We start from the raw sequence: 24980 nt of genomic DNA, 5'->3' as shown, positions 1-24980 counted from the left end.
AAACCCAACTTATTTTCAAATTCTTCTGAACATTAGATTATGATCAGAAACAAGCCAATGATTTCTTCATCATCGAATGCGTAACTCCAACTAAAAAAAGCCATAAAAATTTAACTACAGATCCTTCACCCGTTACAAAAAAAAAAAATACCCCAATTTTTGTTTAAACAGCACATTTTATAAACAGCAAAGAACTGAGATTTTCTTAGAAACTATCCAAAAGGACCAGAAAGTTAAGCCCTAAACTAACTACTGTACCATTTTTCTATGAAATTCCATATTTATAAGGATAATTTTAGGGCAATGGCATATCAATACAGGATCAATAAACCTAATTTATTTTCAAAATCTTTTGAACATCCATTGAAACTCGATAAGTAAATATTAGACAACGATCCCAATAAGCCAACGACTTCATCATCATCATCGAAAACGTAAAATTAAAAACCCATAAAATTTCAACAACTACAAGCGTTAAAAAAAAAAAAAGAACCCGTCTTTTTATTCGAACTACACATTGAAATCAAAAGCGTTCGCAAAGATCCGTACCCCAGATCCCTTTGCTTCAAAACATCTCAGTCAGAAGAAGATGACGGCGACTCGGCGGCGAGTTTTTCAAGGGCTTTTTGATGTGCCCAAGTCTCGATAGTGAGATCGGGCTTGGCGTTGAGACCAACACCGAGGATGACGATGGTGAGGAAGCTCGTGACGTAGCAAGGCAACTCCCAATCTTCCCATTTACGGGATTGGCCTGGAGGTGGTGGGGTCCTGTTGAAGAGGTAACCATTGGGTCGTTCCTGGTGACCGGGCGTCGTCCACCGGCTTGGACCTTCATGGGAGGAGAAAGCCCGGGAGAAGAGTCGGCGGCGGAGCATGGTGGTCAAGGCCATCGTGGTAGTGGTGGTGGTGGCTTAGCCTTGAAAGATCAAGGGTGAATTTGGGGATTCTTTGGGGGGTTTTATTTGGTTAGTTATTAGATTCCTGATAGTGAGAAATCACTTAATACGACATCGTTCAAAGCTGGGATTAAACAAAATAAATAAGAGTTAACTACACTCGAAGTCACTAAACTATTAGCAAGTTTACGTTTTAATCAATTAATTTTAAAAAGTTACAAAATAGTCACTAAACTATTCGAAAATTTTAATTTAAGTCAATGGGTTGTTAAGTTTTCTTTAAAGTAAGACTAGCGAGCTCCAAACAACGATTCTACGATAGGTATGATGCATCAGTATCCATCGACGAGTAGAAAAACATATCTTATATCCAAGTTGTTTGATGGTTAGTGTCGGAAATTGGAGAAAAAAATTGCTTGAATTTTGATTCGCGGATTTTGATGTTCAAATATATTTCATGAAAAAAATTTTGAATTTTAGAATAGAAGAGGAATGAGAGTTTTCGATTGATGCATGCAGTGCGAACAGAGAATGTCATATAAGAACGATTTTAACAGTATAATAACTTAAATAAAAACTTTTAAATAATTTAGTGATAAAAAATAAATATGTATTCTTTATTGAAAATAGGATCAACAGTTTGAATTAATTTTAGATTTGATAAAATATTTTCTATATTTTATATTTATAAAAATAAGAAGGAAAATTATATATATAATTCTAATTTTAATGCACAGCAAAGTTGTAATAATAAGATACTCCAAAATCGTAGATTGAAATTCTTATTCTAATAAGCATTCATTTATAATAATCATATATATATATATATATATATATATATATATATATATATATATATATATATTTCTTAACACCCTATTATTTTTATTTTATATAAATTTTAATGGATTATGTTGGATTAATACATCATTTGACTCTTGAGTTTGACTTTAATATTCAATTTGGTACGTGAGTTTTTTTTCTCAATTCGATGCCCGAGTTTAGTTTTAAAATTCAATTTAGTATCCAAACCAAACAATATTTGACACATGTTCTTTAGTGAAAAGCATATATACTTAATTGGGACAAAAAGAAACTCAATTTCCAATTTGAATATTGAAACCAAACTCAAGTGCTTAATTGTGACAAAAAAAAAAACTCAAATACTGTTGATGTAGGGATCAAACAAGGCGGGGGAGAAGGTGAGGACGGGTGATTTACCTCGCTCAAAGCAAGATGAGAGCCAACGAAGTTGATGGGCAAAGGCAATGAAGTTAGGATCGAGAGATAAAGTTGAAAAAGGGGATGTCTTAGGAGAGAGTAGAAGAGAATGGAAGGAGAGAGAATTGTCTCATTTTCTGTCAAAACTGTTGGCTTTTATACCATTAGCTGTAGTCTCAAGTTTTTAATAGTGGTTTAGAGGCAAGTGGCCAAATGGTCCGCCACTATAGGCGTAGGTAGGGTGGCAATTGGACATACTTTCAATCATTTCAAATGGTACATGATAGTTGGAATTAGATATGGCAATTAGTGAGTAGAATTCACACAAGTATTAAGTCAAGTGTTCTCAAAAGGATGTTCTAAAAGGGTAAGTAGGACCTTTATGATGTCATGATGAGGAGTGTATCAGAGGGGTTGTTCCCGAGAAGTAAAGGTATAATAAGTATAAATTTAAATACTAAAGTTAAACCCATGTACCAAATTAAACATTAAAACTAAACTCAAGTATCATATAATATATTAACCTTATTATATTTTCTTTTTGTTTTGATTTTTTTCCTTATTAGCTCAAAACCAGTACAAGAGATTTGGGACTATAGATGCCAACAAAATTATATAATTCTCTATTCTTTATAATTTTCAAGTTTGTTGAGTAAGTCTTAGGGCCAATTTGGATGGATAGTACGTTTATTTGCAGTTAGTGTAAAAATAGTGGCAACGGTGAGATTAGATATTATTGCATGAGATAAAAAGAAAGCTAAACACACCGTACTAGAGGTAAATGCCCATCTAAAGGGACCCTTAGTTCAATTGATATCATTATCATTACAACAATCAAGAAAATGTGGATTGAAATACGCTAAAAAGTATTTTCTTTTTGATTGTTAATAGAGATAGGCATTGTAATTTTCTTCCTCGTGTGATTTGTTGATAAAATAACTTAGCAACATAAAACAAAAGGATTTAATATTTTTATTTAAACCCTCTAGACAAAATTACGATGAGGAGTTGTGATATTGTTGCTGAAACTTGGATATCTAAATGAATATGTTTAGATTTAATTGTTAATTCGGATTTTAAATTTTTGGGTTATTTTAAATCACGTCAATTTTAAATTTGATTATCTCATAATCAAGTCATTTTAAGTTTAAATTGTTTTGAATTTGAAAATTCAACTTTGATGCTTAAATTTTTTAAGTCTAATCACTTTAAGTTTGAAATATTTTAAGTATATTAGGTTTAAATTATCTTCGTACAAATAAAAGCGAGTTTAAATCTGACTAGTTAAATACGAAAGTTCTCTATTCTTTATGACGTGGGAATACAAATGATTTTAAAACTTCGAGGTTTTTTTTTTTTTTTTTTACCATTGCATGCTTACAAATTAGGAGAGATGCAATAGCCAAAACTCGAATCCTGAATCTTGAAATGTTACTCTTTTAAGGCTCTTAAAGAAAATAATCCGACTAATCCGAACCCGAACTGATTCAAATGGACACTAAATTAAAATCAGTTCACAACATTGCAAAAACACAGCAACATCCAAAGGATAAAAAGAAAACAAGAGACTAATTAAAGATGACAACAAATAATAGAAACAAAAGAAGCCAAGACTTCATATAATAGTTTGAATCATCATAGTTTGTTCTATGATTTTACAATATGAATCAATCAACCTCAAACCGAGTATTTTGATTGAATGACTCCGAGTTAGTATATAACATATATATATATAATGACAGCATACTGAGATTTCATGTCTCCAGTCCTTAGAAATCGAAGGTTTCCATCTGAAGTCGGCTAAATAGAACACATGGAAACCAAAAGATATATATATATATGGTGAGGCCTCTCCTCTACTTCCCTGCTAATTTCTGATATATATATATAATATATATACAATACTAGCTATCATTAGAACTTTTTTTTTTTTTTTTGGATAAATCTAACCATTTTGAGCTTCTTTCGGACTTCATAGCTCCATTTTCAATTGATTTGAGTGCAACGACACTGTACAAAATTGGGATATAGAGTTAGTATTGTTTTCCGTGTACATGGCATGAAATAAATGGTAAAAGTATCATAGAAGCCCTTGTATTAAGAGTCAGATTGCATTTTACCCCCTCAAGAATGGACAAATTAGTAATTGTATGCTAGTTCAAAAAGAATATAAGTCATTTCTGTTAAAAATTCCATCCATTTGTATTGTTAAAACCTGACATGACTGACGGAATAATTAGACAGTGATACATGACAAGCCACGTGTAAGTCATTCTGACGTACTGGAATCAATTTTTAACTGTAAAAATGGATGACAGAAGGACCAGTTTGCACTTTGATTTAACATACAAGGGCTAATCTGCCCATTTTTTGAGTTGAGGGAGCAAAATGCAATTCGGCTCCTAGAACAAAAGCTTCCATGGTACTTTACTACTTTTACCAAAATAAACTTATCAACAAGTCAGGTTGACTCATTAAGGGTATCGAGAAAATTACCTGAGTTTGCAGAGGAATCATAGCTTAAAAGCAAGTTCTCCGGAGTTAAGTAATTATTGCAGACTTCTTCTCTCCCCCAAACAGGTTGCTGAAAGTTGAATCTCGGGCCACATCATAGGCATAACCATGCCAGAAAAGTTACTGTCCATAAAAAATCCACTCTACACATAACGAAAGATGATCAAACATGTTAGTGCCTTTAAGAAGAGAAACTCAACAGACAACCCGAAAATACGACATCCTATAGATGCTTATACACAACATAACCTGTTATACAGTCAACTGACAGACTTCCTTTTATCATACAGTTTAATGAGTAGTTCTTTAAGATACTGAGGAGGAACCCCCTGGAAGAAGCCATGGACTAAAGTGTAAACCCATTTAGGCTTTAACCATCTATATACCAAGTTCATAAACAAGAAATCCAGAATGAAAGAGAATTTTACAAGAAATTTCCACCATATAAGTGCTTTTGCAAAGGCTAAATGCTTTGCAGCTAAGTTAGACTCGAGTGTGAGTGTTGGACTCAGTTATGCGCCTGACACAGATAAGGTTTTCCATGTATTTGGAGGGTCTTTGAAGGATTATATCTCTATACTTATACCCGAATGTGTCAGACACAGGTATTTCATGTAAAATGAAGAGCTAGAGCAACATAGCTTTGCAGAGCTATTTTTGTCGTGTGAACTGGGAGAATCACGAAAAGAGCTTTCAATTCTGAACTATAGGCTCAACAGATACGAAAAAAGGTGCCTTATACTTACTTCTGCCGTGAATACACTATCAAAGTTGAAATCAACTCTTGGGTTCACTGCAGCGAGTCTCATTGATAAGAACTGCAACCAAAGAAACATGAAAACCAGAATAAGACCAAGGGGATGGAAATGCATCTAAACTGCAGCATAAAACATAAAAAGAAACATGCCAATCTACTGTGATCTTTTCTTAATTTAGCAAATTTTTCCAGTTACGGTTCAGAGGCCATGCAAATGCTTCCACTTATCCAGTAAAGGAAGTTCATAAGAAGAACCAAAGACAAATCATAGCAAGGTGGACTAGAAATTTGTCTTGGCAAATATTTAAGACAATTAATCTCAGGCCAAATTCACATCTATAGTCATTTGAAAGTGATTTTGGAACAAATAGACGCTACAAATTTTAAAAACTATATGATAAAAAAATTACCAAAGATTTTGGGTAGCAATAGGGGGGCATCAAGTGGCTTTCACTACACTTATTAGCCCACTTGCAATGCTTCAGAACATATCAAGAATTCATGATTTCTTTTAACAAGTTCAAACCGAACGGTACATGAGAAAAACTAAAGTGATGCTCAAGATGCACAATCCTCACCTCCACTTGACGTTGTAGGGACTGCACATGGTTGATGATTTCATCCAAAACTAACGCTGTGCCCGAAATCTGCAGCACATGGTATTTTTTTAAGATCATAAAAAGGCTTCAATATAATTGAATTCATATGATCCTACAAAGAAAACTACGAGGCTTTCCAGAGCAGTAAACTTCTAGAGCCTAATTGAACACAAAAGCATAGTTACCAAAGCTCTTGATAGTGGTAAGTTATAAAATATATTGGTAACATGTCACTATAAGGGCATCCACCTAGAATCTGGTTGTTCGAAAAGTTAAAAACTTTCATGATGGTGATATAAGTTTAACTTGGCTGCGTATAAGTAGTATCATCATAAAATAAGTTCCAGATTGTTTCCACGAAACAAAAACATAAAGCTAACCAGAAGCAAAAGATTTCCAATCTCACAATGGAAGACTAAGTGTATCAACGAATAAAAATTCATTAATATCAACCATTCGTTCATTTTCAACAGTTAGGCATCTCAAATCCATTCAAATTATAGGTCATCTAATTTACACTGAATTTGTGGTCACATCTTCAAGAAAATGACTTACACCCATTTGTTGAAAACATATTGTGAACAATTAAGAAAACATAAACGAAGATTATGTTTTGAACAATTAAACTAATTTCTCATGCACCATCACATCATGTCCCCATGTAGTTAGGCAAGCATTTGGCATACAGAAAAGGCATTTTCTTTTGTGATCCTTTTTCTTGCTATCCCATAAGAGTATGGATGCCGAACTTGTAAGAGAAGTTAGCAACTATTCTACATCAATGAAAAGTGGGGACCCCAAAAAGACATTTAATCTAACAAGCCACTAGACAAAGTCCATAGGGGCACTTGATGATAAATGTCCAGCTAGCATTCCACATGAATAAAAAAATTCTCTCCCTTTATCGTCGAAGGCTAGAATCGTCATTTTAGCAACAAACATCCTTTCCACCGATGTATTCAACATCCAAAACATCAATTCAAAAGATTAGATTAGCTTCTTTTCATTTACTACCTTCACTAAAACAGCAACTACTATCTCGGTTTGTAAATGAAAAAGACGATGTTAACCTCAAAAGGGACTCCTAACAAACTCACCCAACAACGGAAGAAAGGTCTAGAACATTAAAATTATCAAAGAGCCGTGCCCATAGCAAAAAGTAACTCTCTTTTCTGTGCAAAAAGGTGACGAAGTACAAAAACCGTTACTAAAGAAATATAATCAAAAGATGTAATCCACTAATCCTACTTTTTTGTGGTACCCATTTAGACAAATATTCTTAATTTAATCACACAATCATAATCATAATCAAATCATTAATCATTAATGAACTAAATAATCCAAATTGAACTGACCTTATTGCATCCTGGTACCAACTCCTGTAGGAGCTTCATACGTGCATTAATCTTCTCTCTCCTTGCCTAAAAACAAAGATTATATTAGCTTAATTAAAACAAATAAGCAGATTAATTAAGGAATCATTATGGAAAATTAGGAAATTACTCTCTCAGCTAAGCTATGGCTATCCGTTGCTTGTCCCCGGCGAGCTCTAACGTGAACGTAAGGCAGCTTCTCGGTGTCGTCGGAGCTCTCTTTCACCGTTGTTTTGCTTTTCTTCGTCTGCCCTTTCACCTAAAAAGCTCGAAAAAAAAACAAATTTATCAGCTAATTGGATCGAAATTGAAACACCCAGAAACCCAATATAAAAAATTTCACCTTTTCTCGGTCTTTTCTCTTGATACCCCGGTTCTCCACCGTTGGATCGGAAATTAACGGCTGAGACGAGTCGGTCTCAGCCGGTTCACTCTTGACTGCCTTCTGGAGATTTGCACTTGAAATGTTCGACGTCGCTTCAGGCGAGTCGCTCTTGTTATTACCTTCGCCGGCGAACACGGAGAACCTGGCTGCTCGTTCAATTAGCCCACCATTAGAAGGGAAATGAAACCCGCCTTTGAAATCTTCAACGTTCGGAGCTGGAGCGGCAATGAGCTTAGCCGAATCCGGAGAGTGAATAAGCTGAACAGCTTGGGGAGCAGGGAGTTCAAGCAAAGCCGTGAAGGAACTGGCATTGTCGGTCGCCGGAGCCGACATCAAACAGTGGATTTCGTCGGTAAATTGTAGCGATTCAAGTGCCGCTACTTCCTCCCTTTCCAACGCCGTTTTATTAGATCTGGTCTCCAATGTCCCCGCGTTTGACTCCATAGCAGAAAAACGAAGAACAAACCCAAAATCCAAATTCTGAAAAAAACCCAATTCAATTCTTTTAAAATAAAAAACACCCACACCTTTAATTCACCCCAATTTCAACTCTTAACAACTTCAAATATTTTTTTTACAAGCTTTGATTTAGTTCTTCAATGGCGGTCAGCTCAAGCTAATAGAAAACTTGTTAATTGTTATTGAGAGATATTAATTTCACAGCCATTTGAAGTAGAAAGAAAGCAACGTAGCTGGGTTTGTCTGGTTTAATAATAAACAGGGATTTTTTTTTTCAAATAAATAAATTTGTTTTTATTTCTAATTTTAGAGAGGATTGAAAGAGAAAGACGAAAGTGGGACTCTCAGTCTCGAACTAAATTATTAAAATTGTACTGCCCCAACTGTACAGTTCGTTGAGAGTGAAAGAAAGTTTTATTGGGTACGGTTCGATTTAATTTTATGATAACATAAGGAACGGTTCGACTTAATTTTATGATAAATAATTATGGTATGATATGAAATAATAACAACAAATATATATTAGTATTTTGAACGTTATATATGTAAATTATTAATGCGTCAAAAATTATTTAAATATAAAATATTTTATTTATATAAATTTAAGCTCGAATCAGGCTTGACTCATTGAATCGTACTATTCAAATAATAACATACTAAAATATATATACATACTAATCATATGTGTGATGTGGTGGTTGCTCGCCGCATTTCTTAACTATGTAGTCGGGAGTTCAATCCTTACTCATAAAAATAGAACAAATTTCATGACTAGTCGTTTATCATTTCGAAGAATCGCAACAAAAGGAGCCAAGATTGTTTGCACAGATGCGTAATGGCGAAATTCGAACTCGTACGTTTAGCATAATAGGTATGGGTGCAAATATGGTAGCATAATACGTTTAACATAATTAGGGGTTAGATTGCATTTTGCCTTTTTTTTTTTACTTAAATTGGTAATTTTGTCATTGGATATTAGACCAAAGAGTAGATCGGTCCTTTCTATTAAAAATTTTATCTATTTTTAATCAGTTTGCTCTTTGATCTAACATACAGGGGTAATTTGCCTTTTTTTTTTAAAAAGAGATAAAATGTAATTTAACTCCTAATACAATGGTAGAGGTGCTCATGGGCCGAGTTGGGTTGGGTTCGGGTCGGGTCTAAACATGATATTAATATACTTTACGTTTGTCTAAGCTCGGCCTCACCCAAAACATGGGTCTAAAGTTTTGTCCAAATCACTCATTTTTGCAACAAACTAACCCAAACCCATTTTATACCCGCCCATATTATTTTTTAAATTTTTAAAAATATTTATATTATATTATATTGTTTTATTATTTAATAAATTTATACATTTTTTACTTATTAAAATTTTTTATATAGTCATTTTAATATTATTTTAATGTTTACATTAGATTAGTTTTACATATTTAGTATAGGTTTATTGTTTAATGTGTTCTAAACAACATAATATGAAGTATTATAAACTTAAAAATAGGGCGGGTCAAACTTGGGGGCCCTGAATATTCAAGCCCGAGTCCAACCCATATTTTAAATAAGACTTTTTTTTTTTTGCTCTGACTCATTTTTCAAGCTTAATATTTTTGTCCAAACCTTTTCAAATTTTTGACGAGCCTTCGAACCTGAACGGACAACCTAACCCACGAACAAGTCTATACAAAAACCTCTATAATACTTTTAGTTATTAAAATTAACATAATTAAATACAAAATTTTATAAGTTTAACTTACTGTTACACTTAAAAAAAAAACTCTTGTTACATAAATATACATATATATTTATATAACTTTTATTTGGCTTTAAAATTTTAGTGCTTTAATATTTTTTTCTTAATTTCTAAAACATAGAATTAAAATTGTAAAGATGATCATCATTCAGTGATGACATGCATGGCAATGTTTATATATAGTATTTATGTTTTATACATATTATATGTATATCAACAATGTATCAATTTTATATATTCACTAAAATAAAATGCATTAATATGTAATTTTAAAGGTAGTTAGATCCATAAAACCAAATGCTAATATATTTATTCATGTTTAATTAAACATTAAATAAATACTAAAATTAAAAGTTTAATGAACAAAATTAAAAATATATATTAATGTAATTTACTTAAAAATCAATTATATAATTTCAAAACAATTTATCCTTTTACATTCACTTATCAACAATCCATCCACCAATGTTTAAAAATAAATATTGGTGATTTAACGGTTCAAACCAGTAATTTTTAATTTAAATATGTATTTAAAATAGTTAAATACGTAAAATTTAATAAAATAAAAAAATTAAAAATTGATAGATCGGTACAATCATCGATTTTTGTCTTAATTTATTTTATTAGTTTCAAACAATTTGCTTAAAAATCGATTAAATTTTTTTACAAACCGGTATATCGATTGGTCTTTAATCCGACCAATCTAGTTTGATTTCAACAACACTATTATTCGCCACTAAAATAGGGGCAAAATTAGAGGGTTGGTAGGGGCCCGCCCCCTTAAAATAAATTAGTAAAGATAAAATTACACATTAGTTCTCCTAAAAATATAAAAATTTCATTTAAAGATATAGGTTATTAAAATAGTAAAATTATATTTTTACTATCGTAAAAATTACAATTTAATTTCGGCTTTCTAAAAAAGTTTTCTAATTTCGCCATTGCATAGAAACCCAAAATAAAAATAATAGTCTCTAAATTAATGTCATGGTTTTTAAAACTAAATTAGTGGTCAAATCAATCAAGCCATCCGTTTACAATGCAATTGATGTTCAACCGTTTGGCTCAACCAATTTTTATCCTAATTCAGAATGATTTACGATTTAACCAATTCAACTTTTTTGTTTAGACTAATATATGACCGATTCTTAATCTAATCGGTTCGATAAATATAACATTTAGTAACACTAATATTAATAAAATAATATAATCAAATATATTATCTTTTAAAACAAGAAAAAACATTATATTAAATGTAAAAAAAAAATTGAAGTCAAATGCAAGAATCCCAATGAAGGCTATGAAGCAATAAATAATATATACTATAAGGAAGGCATTATTTTTTAAGGGAAAGTTTTAATATTGTACATTATAAAAATAATAATAAATATAACTGTTTATAAATAAAAATGAAACCGATGTGGGGAACCGGTAGGACGAGCCGTGGGGCTTAAGACACTGGATCGGTCCCATAGGGCGGGGACCGCCCACAAACCAACCCCGACACTGTTTTTTATGACCCATCATTTTCTTTGCATTTATTTTTAACCATTTATCATTACTTTTTAAACCGGATTGGTGGTTGACCGGTTAGATCACTGGTTCACTAGCCTGATTGGCCCAATTAAAAATTATTAAAAAATTAGTTCGACAAGTTTTTAATTAGTTCAACTAATTCATATCGGTTCTCAGTCTAATCGATTTAAAGTCACTTTCAAACCAATTTCTCAATCAATTTTCGATCCAACTTGTTTGACCAACTAGTCCGACTCAAACAACACTGTCATTTATCACTATACTAACTCCGAGAATATTTAAAATATATGAATCCAATATCATATATATATATGGGGATCAAATTTTAAATACATTTTTATGTATTAAGTAGACAACTTGAATCTTCTAGCCAAAAAAATGGTCTTCTTAAATCTAACACGTTCGTGCTCCGCATCACATTCAAGTTGGCATTTAACGCCGATTTATCATTAAATTAATGGAACGACCTGATTGGTATGAAATATATGCTTTGAAGAATCAATTAAAATGTTTTAAAATTTAAGGACTAACCAATAAGCGTTGGGTGCAATAATAAAGCACATTACACTCCCTAGAAAAAAGCTCAAGTTTAAGTCTTGAGAATATCATTGTTGAGAGGGCAACCACGAACCCGGAGAGAATCATATTCAAGAACCATATGACAATCCTTGAATTTAATCAATAATTATAATATTATTTAAGTACTTTACTGAGTTGGTAGCCTAGTTAAGAGTGATGCAAACTCAGTTATGAAATTACAAAAACACTCTTTTTAAATTATAAATAATATTATTATAATGATAATTTTGTCTTTTCATATTTTTACATCATCTTTAAATAAAACAATTAAATATGGCAAAGGTCTCTCTCCTACCTTAATCGGTGGCCGAGGGTTCGACCATCGTCTTGGGTATGGAGCAGTTTTAAATCTTTTAACCAGCATCTACCCCTTAATGGGCTTACAAAACGCGAATGATTAGTTACTAGGCTTGCTCCGACAGATACATTAAGAAATTAAAAAATATATTTTATTAAAATACAAACTTATTACTACTCCACTTATATTAAATATTGAATAATTTTTTAATATAAAATATTTTCTTAATAGATATGAAAAAAACCTAATTTTATTATTTAATCTTCTTACACCATTTAAAAATTCAAATTCAAATTTTAAATATTAAATAACAGCAAATGTTACTATTTAAGTAAAAAAATATAATAAATACAATTATTTTATTATTTATTTGTAACTTTTTCCTTTTATGATGATTGTGGTTGAGGTAGTTTATTATGTAGCATTTGAAGTTAGGCCACGAGTCGCTTTTAACATATCAAAGCAAAACAACAATAATAAGGGATTAAAAATATGCACATAAAATTTAAGTCCATCAAATTAAATTTATTTATTTATTTCTTTTATCCTAATTATATTTAAAATGTTTTTATATATAATTTTTTTTATATAAATTAACAATTGATTTTATTTTAACATATTATTTTGTATTGATATACAAATTTTTATAATTAAAGGAAAGGAGTGAATGGCTCTAGTATTGAAAGTTAGACCACATTGATAAAAATCCTTTTGAAAAAAATACTGAGAAAGGAAAAACATAAACATCTCAGACACAAGCCTCATCATTAGGCATCAGCCACCTGACCTTCACGACTTGGTGCGCTAGATCTAAAACCAACGGTAGAAATAGTGAGTCGAACGTAGACAAAAAATAAGTCGATACGAACTAAAGCTAGCCAAGCATTATTGGGCTTGAGAATACGAGTTACTATGAACTCGAGAAAACACGAGCCTCTATTGACTCAAAGGGGTTTATTATTCCGAAAAAGACTCCTTTAAACTAGAAAAAATAGTCGAATTTGGTGAACAGAAAAGAGTATGCAATGAAGGTTGCTGGTCAGGCAACCATTACACTGATGAAAAAAGGAAAAGGAAAAAATAGATGAAAAGGCATGAGGAAGAGAAAATTGGAAAAAGGGAGGTGGGTGTCAGTCAAAGGAGGTCACAAATGGTAGGGAGGCAATAAGGAATCCGACCAACACAACCACTAATGAAAGGAAGAGGAGACAAAAGAATGGGAAATGGAAGCAAAAAAAAAAAAAAAAAGGAAGAAGAGAGGGAGAGAGGTGGAAAGGAATGGCTACTGATTACTGATAGACTAGACGGTCGATTGTCAAAAATTATTGGAAATAGGGGATCAGATAAATTTTAATTTTTTAAATATTGAGAAAAAACGCCTGTGTATTTTTTCTATAGAAAAAAATCGATGTGAAATATGATTCTCAATTTCAAATCAACTATACAATCAAACAATGAGAAAAAGGAAGGAATTTGTATAAAACGTGGTTGGGTTTGGTCTATTATGAATCCCACTTAGGTGGAGTACTATGCTTAGGTCGTTTTGTTTGTAATGTTTGTCTAATTTTTTATATACGATTTATTTATACATAAATTAAAAATATTTTTATGTATTTTCATAATCATACCCAAATTATTAAAATATTACTCATACAAAATTATAAAATGTATAAACTTACTTTAATTTTACAATAATGTAAGTCGATCACTATTATATTTAAACTTTTCTTAGTAATTAAATACATAAATTCATGTGTTATTATTTATATTATTATAACATTTTCTTAGCGATTTTCTTATAAAGTTAAATTTTACAATTCTTACAAAATTCTCTTGTTTATGGGAAACTCATTTTAAGAAGCTCATTTAAAAAATTTCAAAGTGATCTGAAAAACAAAAAAAAACCTTCAATTTTCTTGAATCAAGATTCAATTATTGTGAAAATATTTGAAACATAACTTTTCCTTTAAGAAATTATAAGTACCAACAATAATTATAATCAATATATTTGAATCCCTACAATCGAATCGTTTATTACAATGCATAACCATATTAATAAAAACCTTGACTCGAGTCTTAAATATTGAAGCTCAAGCACAACTTATTCTCCACACAAGCTTAAATTTTTATCCAAACATATTTTAGAGGTTGATATTTTTGTCTAAACTCTCTAAATATCGAATGAATAGACGAATAACCCGACGCTTTTAAAAAGACGTAATAATGAAGAAAAGAAATTACAAAAGGTGAGAGTTGCTAAAAGAGTTAAAAAGTTTGACTGAATATCAATTACACGATGGATTGGTGGTTGACATATAGTATCGTTATCTATGGCCACCATGAATGGCTGAAGACAATAGTCCATTGTTGGTGGGGGGCTCTCCCCTTTCCCACTTATCTTTTTTAACCTTTATTCATACCTTCATTGTAGAATACCTCTCAAAGGTAGGGTCCCCTCATATGGCATCTTTATAGCCCACATGCCTTCCAAAACTTCCCCATATATACCTATACCATTATTATTAGGTATGGTGAAAAGTAAGAATGGTAACTTTTAAATCGTTTGTTTGATGTATTTTGAACTGATTAATTTTGTATAGGTAGATATATTTTTGAAAACTAGATACGAGATGAGGTGGGGTGGAATGGATGTTGTTTTGGGCAGTGGATATGAGTGGTTATGGTAATTATTTGTTCGTTTTGTTTTGCTGAATAGAATTATTATTTTACCTTTAAAAGTGTAAAAACGTGTTATAGAAACACCCTGATATTTTATATTTATTTTTTTGAATAAAAATTATATTTAAATATTTGCTTACATTTAAAAAGATTTAAAATATTAGAAATAATTAGTAAAAATCAAATTCAGGTAGGCGGGACGAGACAATAATGGATATATATTCAACATTCATAGAGATTCTGTTTGTTTTGAAGATTAGACATCTAAAGTGGAAAGTGTAAGTGGTGTGGAGGGGTGAGGTATTTAGCAACATCCGTCTCTATCCCGTTCCATTACCCTCGCTTGTAAAAAAGAACACATTTATACATATAGCTATTAAAAGGGTAAGATTGTAAAATTGTGTTGTAGAAAAATAATCCTTGTATTTTATGTTTATTTTTTTAAAAAGATTAAAAATATTAGAAATAATTAACAAAAAACAAATTAAGATGGGATGAGACGGTGCAAAACCGGAATTGATGTATCCAACATCCATAAAAGTGCTAGTTATTTTCAATATTATATATTCATAATAAAACAAAATATGTCAACTACGAAGCGTGATGGACTTGACAACATCCACCTCTACCCCATTCTATTGCCATTCTTAATAAAAGGTAATTCAAACCAATAATTAAATTAATTAAACTTTTAATCGGAAGTACAACCAGTTCGACCACCAATGTGTTTGATTTTTTAACATTGCCCACACAATGATTCAAGTGTAGATATCCATTAAAGGAACCTAACACCTTAGGGGTACCACTAAACTAAACAATGACCTTACCTTTAGGGTTCAACTAGCAAATTTGTGCCCTCTACATTTAGCTATCACCATTAAAGCAATTAGGTTTTGTTGTTTTTTTCACCATTAAAATGATAGACCAATCAACAATAGGCAACATTTGCAGAGCATCAGTCAGTTTGCAGCAACTTTCATGGTACAAAATCCCCCCACCTCATCAATGGACTCCAATTGTGGCCAAGTCCCCATACATCTCTTTAACTTCATGTTTCAACTTCATTTGTGCTTCATATGATCTTTTACTCTCTCTCTCTCTATATATGGATTGCATGATTTTTCACCTAAAATCATTTAGGGTTTTATCTTATTTTGTTCTATAAAAGTGTAGTATAAAGATAAGGGATGGGATTGTAAATGTTTGATTTGAATTAGAAAAAATAATTTGAGTGCGGGACAAATTATGCTTTGGGCCTTTCTAATATATTCAAATTCGGATTTAGTCCTAGTGTTTTTATTTGAGATAATTAAGATCCTCTATTATTCAAACTATTGTACATTGTTAGCTATTTTTGTTAAAATACGATTTTTTTTCTTAATAACACCTAAAAATATATTTATATCAACATTATGAGTTAAAAGGTGTTTTTTTTTTTGTACAGATCTAAATATTGATATTATAGAAGTAAAAGGATCAAATCAAAGACGGAATGTAATTAGGGTCAGGAAGCCTTGGCCCCCCAAAATTTGGAAACTTTGTCATTAGCTCTCTTAAATTTTTGAAAATTTTGTATTAGGCCCCTTTAAAGTTTTTAGAATTTATTATTATGCCCCAAAATTTTTAGAAACTCGCGTTAAGCCCCTCAAAATTTTAATTTTTTTAATTAAAACCTCACTAAATTTCTTTGAATACTTGATTAGCCCTAAAATTAATGTCAAGATCCACCACATGAACAAACTATACTAAATTAAAGTAGATTAAATTCCAAATTTAATTATAATTAACACACCAAAACTATAATTTAACGCCTTAAAAATGACTGCATGAACCAACTCGGTTAAATCAACAGCAATGAAGCTCATATCGTGTTCAAGTCTTAGACTTATTTTTCCTTTCATTAAGCATCGTTACCATGATAAAATAACAATATTATTATAACATCGAATTGTGACTGTAAAATAATAATATTTTTTGGGGAGGAGAAACTTGACAAACAAGAAAAGGGTTAAACAAGAAGTTGTACAAACACACAACAATGATGAGAAGAGGGATATTTGTAAAGACAGATTGAAACCCTAATAATCAATTCAGTTGGTACTCTCACTGACATGCTGGGTTAGGCCCTAAATTAGCCTAAGATGTGAAATTTCACGTTGGTCCAAAAATGAAAAAGAGCAATTATCTATGCAAAATTTGTGTAACACCATAGATCCCTATATGATTTGTGGTTCATGGCATAGCTTAGCTTTTATAATTGAAGGCTAATTACAAGGACCTATGACGCATTAAATGATTTGTGAGGGGCTCGGTTTCAGTTCATTATTTTTCTTTTCCAACTGGCTGCTCTTATTGATCTGATGTGACTTGACTCTTATATTTGGCCCATTTTGGTTTTAGACCCCTTCAAAAGTTGAATTATCGATTCGATAAATTCGATTTTTCCGAATTTGGATGTAAACTTGTTAATTAAGTGAATTAGATTAGTTTTGGATTGAATCGGTTTAGATCAGGTCAGTTTAAGTTTTAAAATTAAGATCATTTTGGGTTTAGATTATTTTAAGTTCATGTTGTTTCAGGTTTGAGCTATTCAAGTTTGAGGCTTCAATTTCGTGTCGGACTATTATTGTTTGGATTTTTTTGGACTTTTTTCAGTTCAGTTTCAAGTTACTTTTTCATAGTGATGTTTGAACTAGACCAGATCGGATCAGCTTGTCAAACTGGTTGGATTGAGAATTAGTCGGGACAGTAGCGTAGAGAATGGTATTAGACCGGTTGAACCGCAAACTGATGTGGACTAATTGAACCAGCTTCCTATTTTTATTTTCTTTCTTTTTATGAATTTTAATGATTTTTATTGGATCGTCAAACTAATGGTCCCACCAATTTTAAGTCATTTTGGGGTTCGATTCATATAAAGTTTAAGTTAGCTTTGGGTTTGGGTTGGAAGAGTTTTGAAATTTTGAATTATTTCGAGTTCTAATCACTTCAATTTTTAATTACTTATTTTAGCTATTTCGGATTTAGATTAAAAATTCAAATTATTTTAAACTTAAATAAATTTTAAATTCATGATAATTTTTTATAATCAAATCGGGTTATATCGGGTTTCAGCTCATATTGATGAGGTTGGATTTTTATGAACAGTGAAGCCTTCACTTTGTTGAATGATTGGAAAACATGATTAGCAAGCTGTATTATTTCATGTCCAAATTTTGGGGAGCCAAACATATCATGTCTACTGACATAAGAGCTACTTCTATTATTATTTTATTTAAAAAATCTTAATATTTTGAAATAATTATACAAAAATTAAAAATATATATTTTAAAACTAAAAATGTCTCTAATTTTCTATAGTAATATTTATTTTATTAAAATATCAAAATTTATATAAATATAACATTATTGATACAATAAAATATATAATTTGGCAATAAAAAAGGGTTTTTTACTATTTAAAATTATTTATAGCAAAATTCAAAGATTTATTTGTGTCGGGTATAAGTTTATCATCATATCTATGGGCTACACTAAAGGCCCATGGGGCTTGATGGTGCTTTCAAGGGCTTTTTTCTTTTTCAACAATAAGAGTTTTTTAGGAGTAAACTACCTTTGGTCACCCAACTTTTAGCATGTTTTCATTTTAGTCACCCAAAATAAAATCTTTGTAATTTCGTTACTCAAATTTTAGGGTGCTTTCTTTTTAGTGACCCAACCATTAAATATTTAACAATAGTTAACTTGTACCCGCTACATCATGTTCATACTCTCATTTTGATCACCCCAAAATATCATTTTTATAATATTGATCGGGTAAAAAACATTAAGGATTAAAGTGAAAAAAGGTAGAAATTAAAATAATAATGACTTTAAAATGGTCAAATTGTACTTGTTTATCCCATTGCTGAAAGTTCTAATTTTTTTAATATTGAAAATTTAAAATTCGAACATCAAAATCAATTAAATAAGTTATAGAAATTTTTTATGCATTGATAATATTAACCGATTTGTTACTATAATATTGAAATTAATTAAATTAGTTAATTTGGTCTTATTTTAAATCTTAAAATTTTATTTTATGTTTCAAAATTAAAATAAACTCAAATAAATCATTTTTAATAATTGTAATTAAAACCCAAAATTTTCGGCAATGTGATAAATAAGTACAATTTGAAAATTTTTATTACATTATTTTAGTTCCCACAAAATTTTCACTTTAATCCTTAACTCTTTTACCCAATCAGTGCTTTAAAAAGGATTTTTTTTGGGTGACCAAAATGAAAGTGAGAACATGATGTTGCGTATATAGTTAACCGTCGTTAAAGATTTAACGGTTCAATGATTAAATTGAAAACGCCTTAAAAATTGAGTGACGAATTTGTAAGCTTTGATTTTGGGTGATCAAAATGAAAGTGCTCTAAAAGTTAAGTAAGTTTACCTTTTTTTTTAATAAAAAATAATAGTAACTTAGTAATTATAAAAAAAGGAAAAGAATACAAATACCATATTGAATTTTAGTTATATTGATCGCTTTATATATACATATCACGAATTAATTGAATAAAACTCAAATTTTAATATATATTTTGGAGAAATAAATCAAAATTTAATATACTTTTAATTGTATAAAAGTGAAATTTTAATATTTATGCTACATTTAATTCTATTTTTAAATTGATGTCACGGGTCAACCAATACAATTAAAAATTCGACAAAAACTCTTATATTAAAAATATAAGATATTTCTTTATCTTTTATATTTTTTATAAAGATTATAAAAAATTTAAACCTGAAATAAAACTGCACTTAATGAAATTTGAATATAATAAATTATTATTTAAAAATATTTTCTCTATTTTAATCAATATTTATAAATACTTTTTACATAATTTTTCACCCACGTTGTAGAGTTATCATGATCTAATATAATAAATAAGTTTATTCTATAATTGAGATATAAAATCCAAAAGTAGGTGTTATTCAAATGTTAATTGCTGTTATTTGTTACTCTGTACTATTATTTAGGTTCTTAATTGAGTTTGTGTCACCTCAACTGAGTCATTAACTCAACAAGGAAAATTACAAAATGTCTTTCATAATTAAAATAACTTATATTATTCAAAGGTAATTTAAATTTTTTTATTTTAGGCTTACATAATATATTGGACCTATCTAATATATTAGGCTTACAATATATTATTAATAAATTCAATTAATCAGTTAAGTAGTTAATTACTCGCTTTAGACCGAATTAATTAATAACTAAAATTTGAAAAACTTTAACGATCCCTAACTAAATTAGATTTGATGGTGACCAATTAACTAAACTAATTCGTTTTAGTTGATTAATTTCGTTAAAAATTTACACACCAAAATGTTTTTACTTATAGCTGAGTAAACAGTACAAATTGAATTGCACCAACCACTCAAAATCAAACTTATCTAAAATAGAGTTCTAAGGAAATTTAAACTCTTTATTATCTATATTCTTAGAATTCAAATTAACTTGGTAAATTACAAGTTACTGGAGTGCTTACTTGGGTTTCCTTTGGATAGGCGGTGAGATTAAAAACAGCAGTAACCAGGGGCAAAATTAGAAAAAGAGTTTAGAGGTTAAAATTAAATTATAATTTGTAGGATAGTAAAAATGCAATATCACCATTTTAATAGTCTATATCTTTATAATTTTTAAAGGATCAAATCGAATTTTTATATTTTAAGGGGACCAAAGTTTAATTTTACTTTTACTAAATTAAAATTTTAAATAAATTAAAAGGCCTAAATGAAAAAATTTTCATTTTGAGGGGCCGGGGTCCTTGCTAGCCCCCTAGTTTCTCCCCTAGTTTCGCCCTTAGCGGTAGTAGTGAATTTAATTACTATAGTGGTGAGATGAAAATTGAAAATGATCATTAAAGACATTAGACTAAAAATAATATATAAGAAAATTTTGAAATTATCTAATATTTATTAAATTATTAAAAATATATTATATTATAATTTCATTAATAAAATAACATCATGTATAATTTATTTTTATTTTTATTATTGATGCAATTATGAATGATTCATTTAATTAATAATATATTATGTTATGTATTTGTATAACTATTTTATTATTTTATTTTATAATAATTTCAAATTATTTATTGAGTCAAATTTAAACTTAAGAAATTTAAAAGTTAAGGCTATAGTTTTATTTAAAATGAAAAATAAATTAATAATCCTTATATATATATTTCAGGAAAAATCTTTATCTTTTAAAATGATTTTCCTAAAATCTATATTTTTAAATTATATATTTATTCATATAGTTACTTATATAAATTTATTTTATTTTTTCAAATTAAAAAAATGGTAATCAGTATGTATAAAAAAAAGGAAAGGGACTAAAACTAATAAGGATTAAATATAAAATTTCAGCATAATAGAAGGACTAAACCCAGAATAAACATATTTGTTTACATTTAAGCGCCTAAACGTAAAATTTGAAAATCAAATGACTCGCACGTGCTAAAAAGTTATTGCTGAAATCACAAATCAGTCCCTCAGTCCCGAGCTCCTTTCTTTGCCTATAATGCCGCCCATTTTTCATTTTGAAAAATTTGCCAAAATTCACAGTCTTCAAAGAGCCAAAAGTTTTTTTTTTTTTAATCTTTTGCTGCCTCAAAGAGACCCTTCATCACCGTTAAAACCCTTTCAAGCAAACCCCCATTTCTTCGAAGGTAAGTAGTTCATTACAAATTGGAACTAACCCAATCCAAATTTTCAATCATTTTCTTCTTTTTTTCTCCATTTTCTTGGGAAGTTTTAGATACCCATTTGCTTGTTTTTCAGCAATGGCGGAGTCAAGAGATAGACTCGGGAGAGCCGTTGATATAGCGGAAGTCTTCGCTCGAAGACGGTCTGGGCCTTTGGGGATTCTCTCAGATGAATCGATGGATCTTTTAGGCTCTCCCGTTCGACAATCAGTCACGCGTAGGTCAATGGGTGTTGTTGGTGTTACTACTTCGACGGGGCGTGGTGTAGGGCTCCGACGAGGTGGCAGTTTTGGGACTCCGAGAATCGGTATTCGACGTAGCCGGAATCTTTATCGATCGACCGGAAGAGAGAATGCTTCGGTGACACCGAGTCCTTTGGGCCGTGGAAGAGGTCGTGGTACGGCTAGTGTGTTACCTTCTTGGTACCCAAGAACTCCTCTTAGAGATATCACTGCTGTTGTAAGGGTAATAATCGCTTTTTTCTTCTTTATTTATTGGCTTTTGATCTGTTTCTTTAAGTTTTGTTTGTTTAATTGCTCTGTTTTGTTTTGGTAATGATAGATTCTTGAAATTATGATCCATTTTTGGTGCTTAAAATTTTGTTCATTCATGAACGAATACTTAAAAATTTAAGGCAGTGTGTTTGTTTTTGGTATTACTATGAAAAATTGCTTATTCTGGGTTTGAATGAACTAAATTTACTTTCTTATTTCTGGGTTTTGATTCATTGAAAAAAAAACCCCCCTCCTTTTGTACCCTTTGATTTTTAATCTAATTGTTTTTATTTTTAATCATGGTTGTCAATAATCTATTGATGGGTGTGTTCCATTTTAGCCTTAAACCGGTATCAAGTAGTTTTGGTCAAAACATTAGTGTGTTTGGGATTGTTTTGGTCAACATCAGTCTCAATCAGTCCGTATTAGCTCGTATAAATTTAAATTAAGTTATTGAGTTTAATTAATAATTTTATATTTTATATTTATATTTGCATATGAATATGTTATTATATGTAATTAAATTATATTTGCATGCATCTATATATTATATTAAGAAACTAGAAATTAAGCTATATATGTACATAGCTATAAAGTCAAAATGGTATATTGAAACTAGTATATGTATATATACCAATGTTCATGGATCCATACAGTACATGAAAAGTATCACATTGCTTATCTCTTGTGTAATTGAATGTGGTTTATATTTTCAGTTCTTTTGCTAGCTTTTAACGCTTTCATCAACTGTTATTCGTTATACTGTCCTGTTTCATTGTCATCCCATAATTGCATTTGATCTCACCAAATGAAATGTTTGCATTTTAAGTGTCAAAGGCTGAAAATTTCTCGTATTTCTTTTGGTTCAGTTATAAGGGGGAAGCATAATTTAGATTCAGGTTCGTCGGAGTCATACGATTCGATCCTAAAAATAGTTCATGGTATATGCATTTTTGTTTATTTTTCACTGAAATTTATAAGGATGTAACCAGGCCATTGAAAGGAGGAGAGCTCGTTTAGGGGATGGTGAAGGCCAAATAGTAGAGACCCCAATACCACCACATGATGAAACTATTCTTGGTTCAAACATATCATCAGTTGCTCAACTCGAGCACAATTTCTCAACACCAGCTTCAACTACTAGATTGAAGCCTTGTCCTCCATCGGTACGGAATGTATCGAAGATATTGCTCAATGTCACAAACCAGAAACCCGAGGAATCTTCGGAGGAGCTTCTTACACCTCAAAAGAAGCTCTTGAATTCCATTGACACAGTGGAGAAAGCTGTGATGGAAGAACTAAGCAAAATGAAAAAGACTCCAAGTGCTAAAAAAGCCGAACGACAACACAAGGTCCGAACATTAATGTCGATGCGGTGATGATGTTGACGGAAGCTGGCTGATGATCATCCTCTGATGATGATATGTTTGAATAGCATAGATACTTTCTATCATCACTTTGTCTTCGGAAATTTGACATATTCTTGAATGTCTATTACCATATAGGTTCATGAGGGCAATTTTACTTCAATCCTTGCTGAAGGGGTCATTCATGGTTTAAAACCTTGGTAAGCAAGCGACCTTAAGTTTCTTGCTATCCTTCATTCTTTGAAGGGATTAAGGTAGGAATAGGAGGATTCTTGTTTCAACTTTCACAATCCATGTAGATAAAAATACCTTGTTTTTGGGATTTGGTTCACATTTTTCTAGGCTTTCTATATTCATGTTTCTAATGTACTATCAAAGCTTCATTAGAACGGATGGCTTCTATATGCTTTATGGTTTTAATTGGTGCAATGCTTTTGCCTTTTGGATATGATATGGCTATTTTTGCTTCTGCATAATATGATACTAAGCTTTGTGATGGTTTTTGATGGGATTAAGTTTGACTCGGGTCAATTTGAGTTTTTATAATTTTGGATACTTTGAACTTGGGTTGTTGGATCATTCGGTTTTACCAATTGGGGTTTTTGGGTAGTGACATCTTGGGTATATGTTATTTTGAGTTATTTATTTGAATCATTTCAAGTTTGATTATTTTGTATTTGGGTTACTTCAAGTTTAGATAGGGTGTGTTTTGGTTGTGGACTTTTATAGTCAAAATGGGATAGTTTTGAGTTTTCGAGTTTGAATATTTTTTGATAAATCAAATGAAATAGAATTAATATATTATTAATAAAAATAATTAGAAAATTGAAATAGAGGATTTTAAAAATCTTTTGGAGTTGAGCTAGGTGGATTTGATTTAAAATTGTCTTAAATTAAAATTTGAAAATTTTAATAAAACCCCTAACTTACCTAGTTTATAATATAATAAACAGAAAAAGCTAGAATAGAAAATTTGAATTTAAATTGTCATGTTTTATAAAAATAAAAATAAAATAAAAATAAAATAAAGGCTTATTGCATCAATTAATCTTTATAGTATCTCAATTTTTTTCCACTTCGATTTTTAATTCCTTTTTAAAAAACTTAGATTAGGACTTAATATTTTTGTTGTTTAACGGTTTAATCCTTTTGTTGTTTATCGGTTTAGTCCTTTTGTTTGAAGTGAAAAAAGCTCTCGGTTGAGACTTCCAGCTACTCATTATCTGTTATGTGATGATGTCATCTGAATAATTTAAAAATTAAAATTCATAAACGTTAGGGCCCAACCGGGTTCGAACCTGTGACCTCTTGAT

The 24980-nt window shown here is 30.5% G+C and overlaps 3 protein-coding genes across 3 annotated transcripts; 1 reads left to right on the top strand and 2 right to left on the bottom strand.

The window, feature by feature from the left end:
• Positions 1-311: 311 nt before the first annotated feature.
• LOC105761662 (uncharacterized) lies at positions 312-962 on the bottom strand. Its single transcript, XM_012579536.2, has one exon. The coding sequence runs from the start codon at positions 888-890 to the stop codon at positions 576-578; it is 315 nt and encodes a 104-aa protein (XP_012434990.1). The 5' UTR covers positions 891-962; the 3' UTR covers positions 312-575.
• Positions 963-3709: 2747 nt separating this feature from the next.
• Positions 3710-8498, bottom strand: LOC105761664 (transcription factor bHLH48). The gene is given in 8 exon segments (XM_012579538.2): positions 3710-4127; positions 4614-4705; positions 4707-4774; positions 5378-5449; positions 5967-6035; positions 7343-7408; positions 7491-7619; positions 7704-8498. Coding segments are annotated over 8 exon segments (1020 nt in total). The 5' UTR covers positions 8190-8498; the 3' UTR covers positions 3710-4089.
• A 13127-nt stretch (positions 8499-21625) lies between these two features.
• Positions 21626-24115, top strand: LOC105761665 (protein POLYCHOME). The gene is made up of 3 exons (XM_012579539.2): positions 21626-21770; positions 21883-22271; positions 23293-24115. The coding sequence occupies exons 2-3, from the start codon at positions 21885-21887 to the stop codon at positions 23677-23679; spliced, it is 774 nt and encodes a 257-aa protein (XP_012434993.1). The 5' UTR covers positions 21626-21770; positions 21883-21884; the 3' UTR covers positions 23680-24115.
• The last annotated feature ends 865 nt before the right edge of the window (positions 24116-24980 follow it).

Source organism: Gossypium raimondii, chromosome 11 (genome assembly GCF_025698545.1).
Source record: "Gossypium raimondii isolate GPD5lz chromosome 11, ASM2569854v1, whole genome shotgun sequence".
Classification (NCBI taxonomy): Eukaryota; Viridiplantae; Streptophyta; class Magnoliopsida; order Malvales; family Malvaceae; genus Gossypium; species Gossypium raimondii.
The sequence above is the reverse complement of the archived record's forward strand: the minus strand, read 5'-3'. Positions and strand labels throughout refer to the sequence as shown.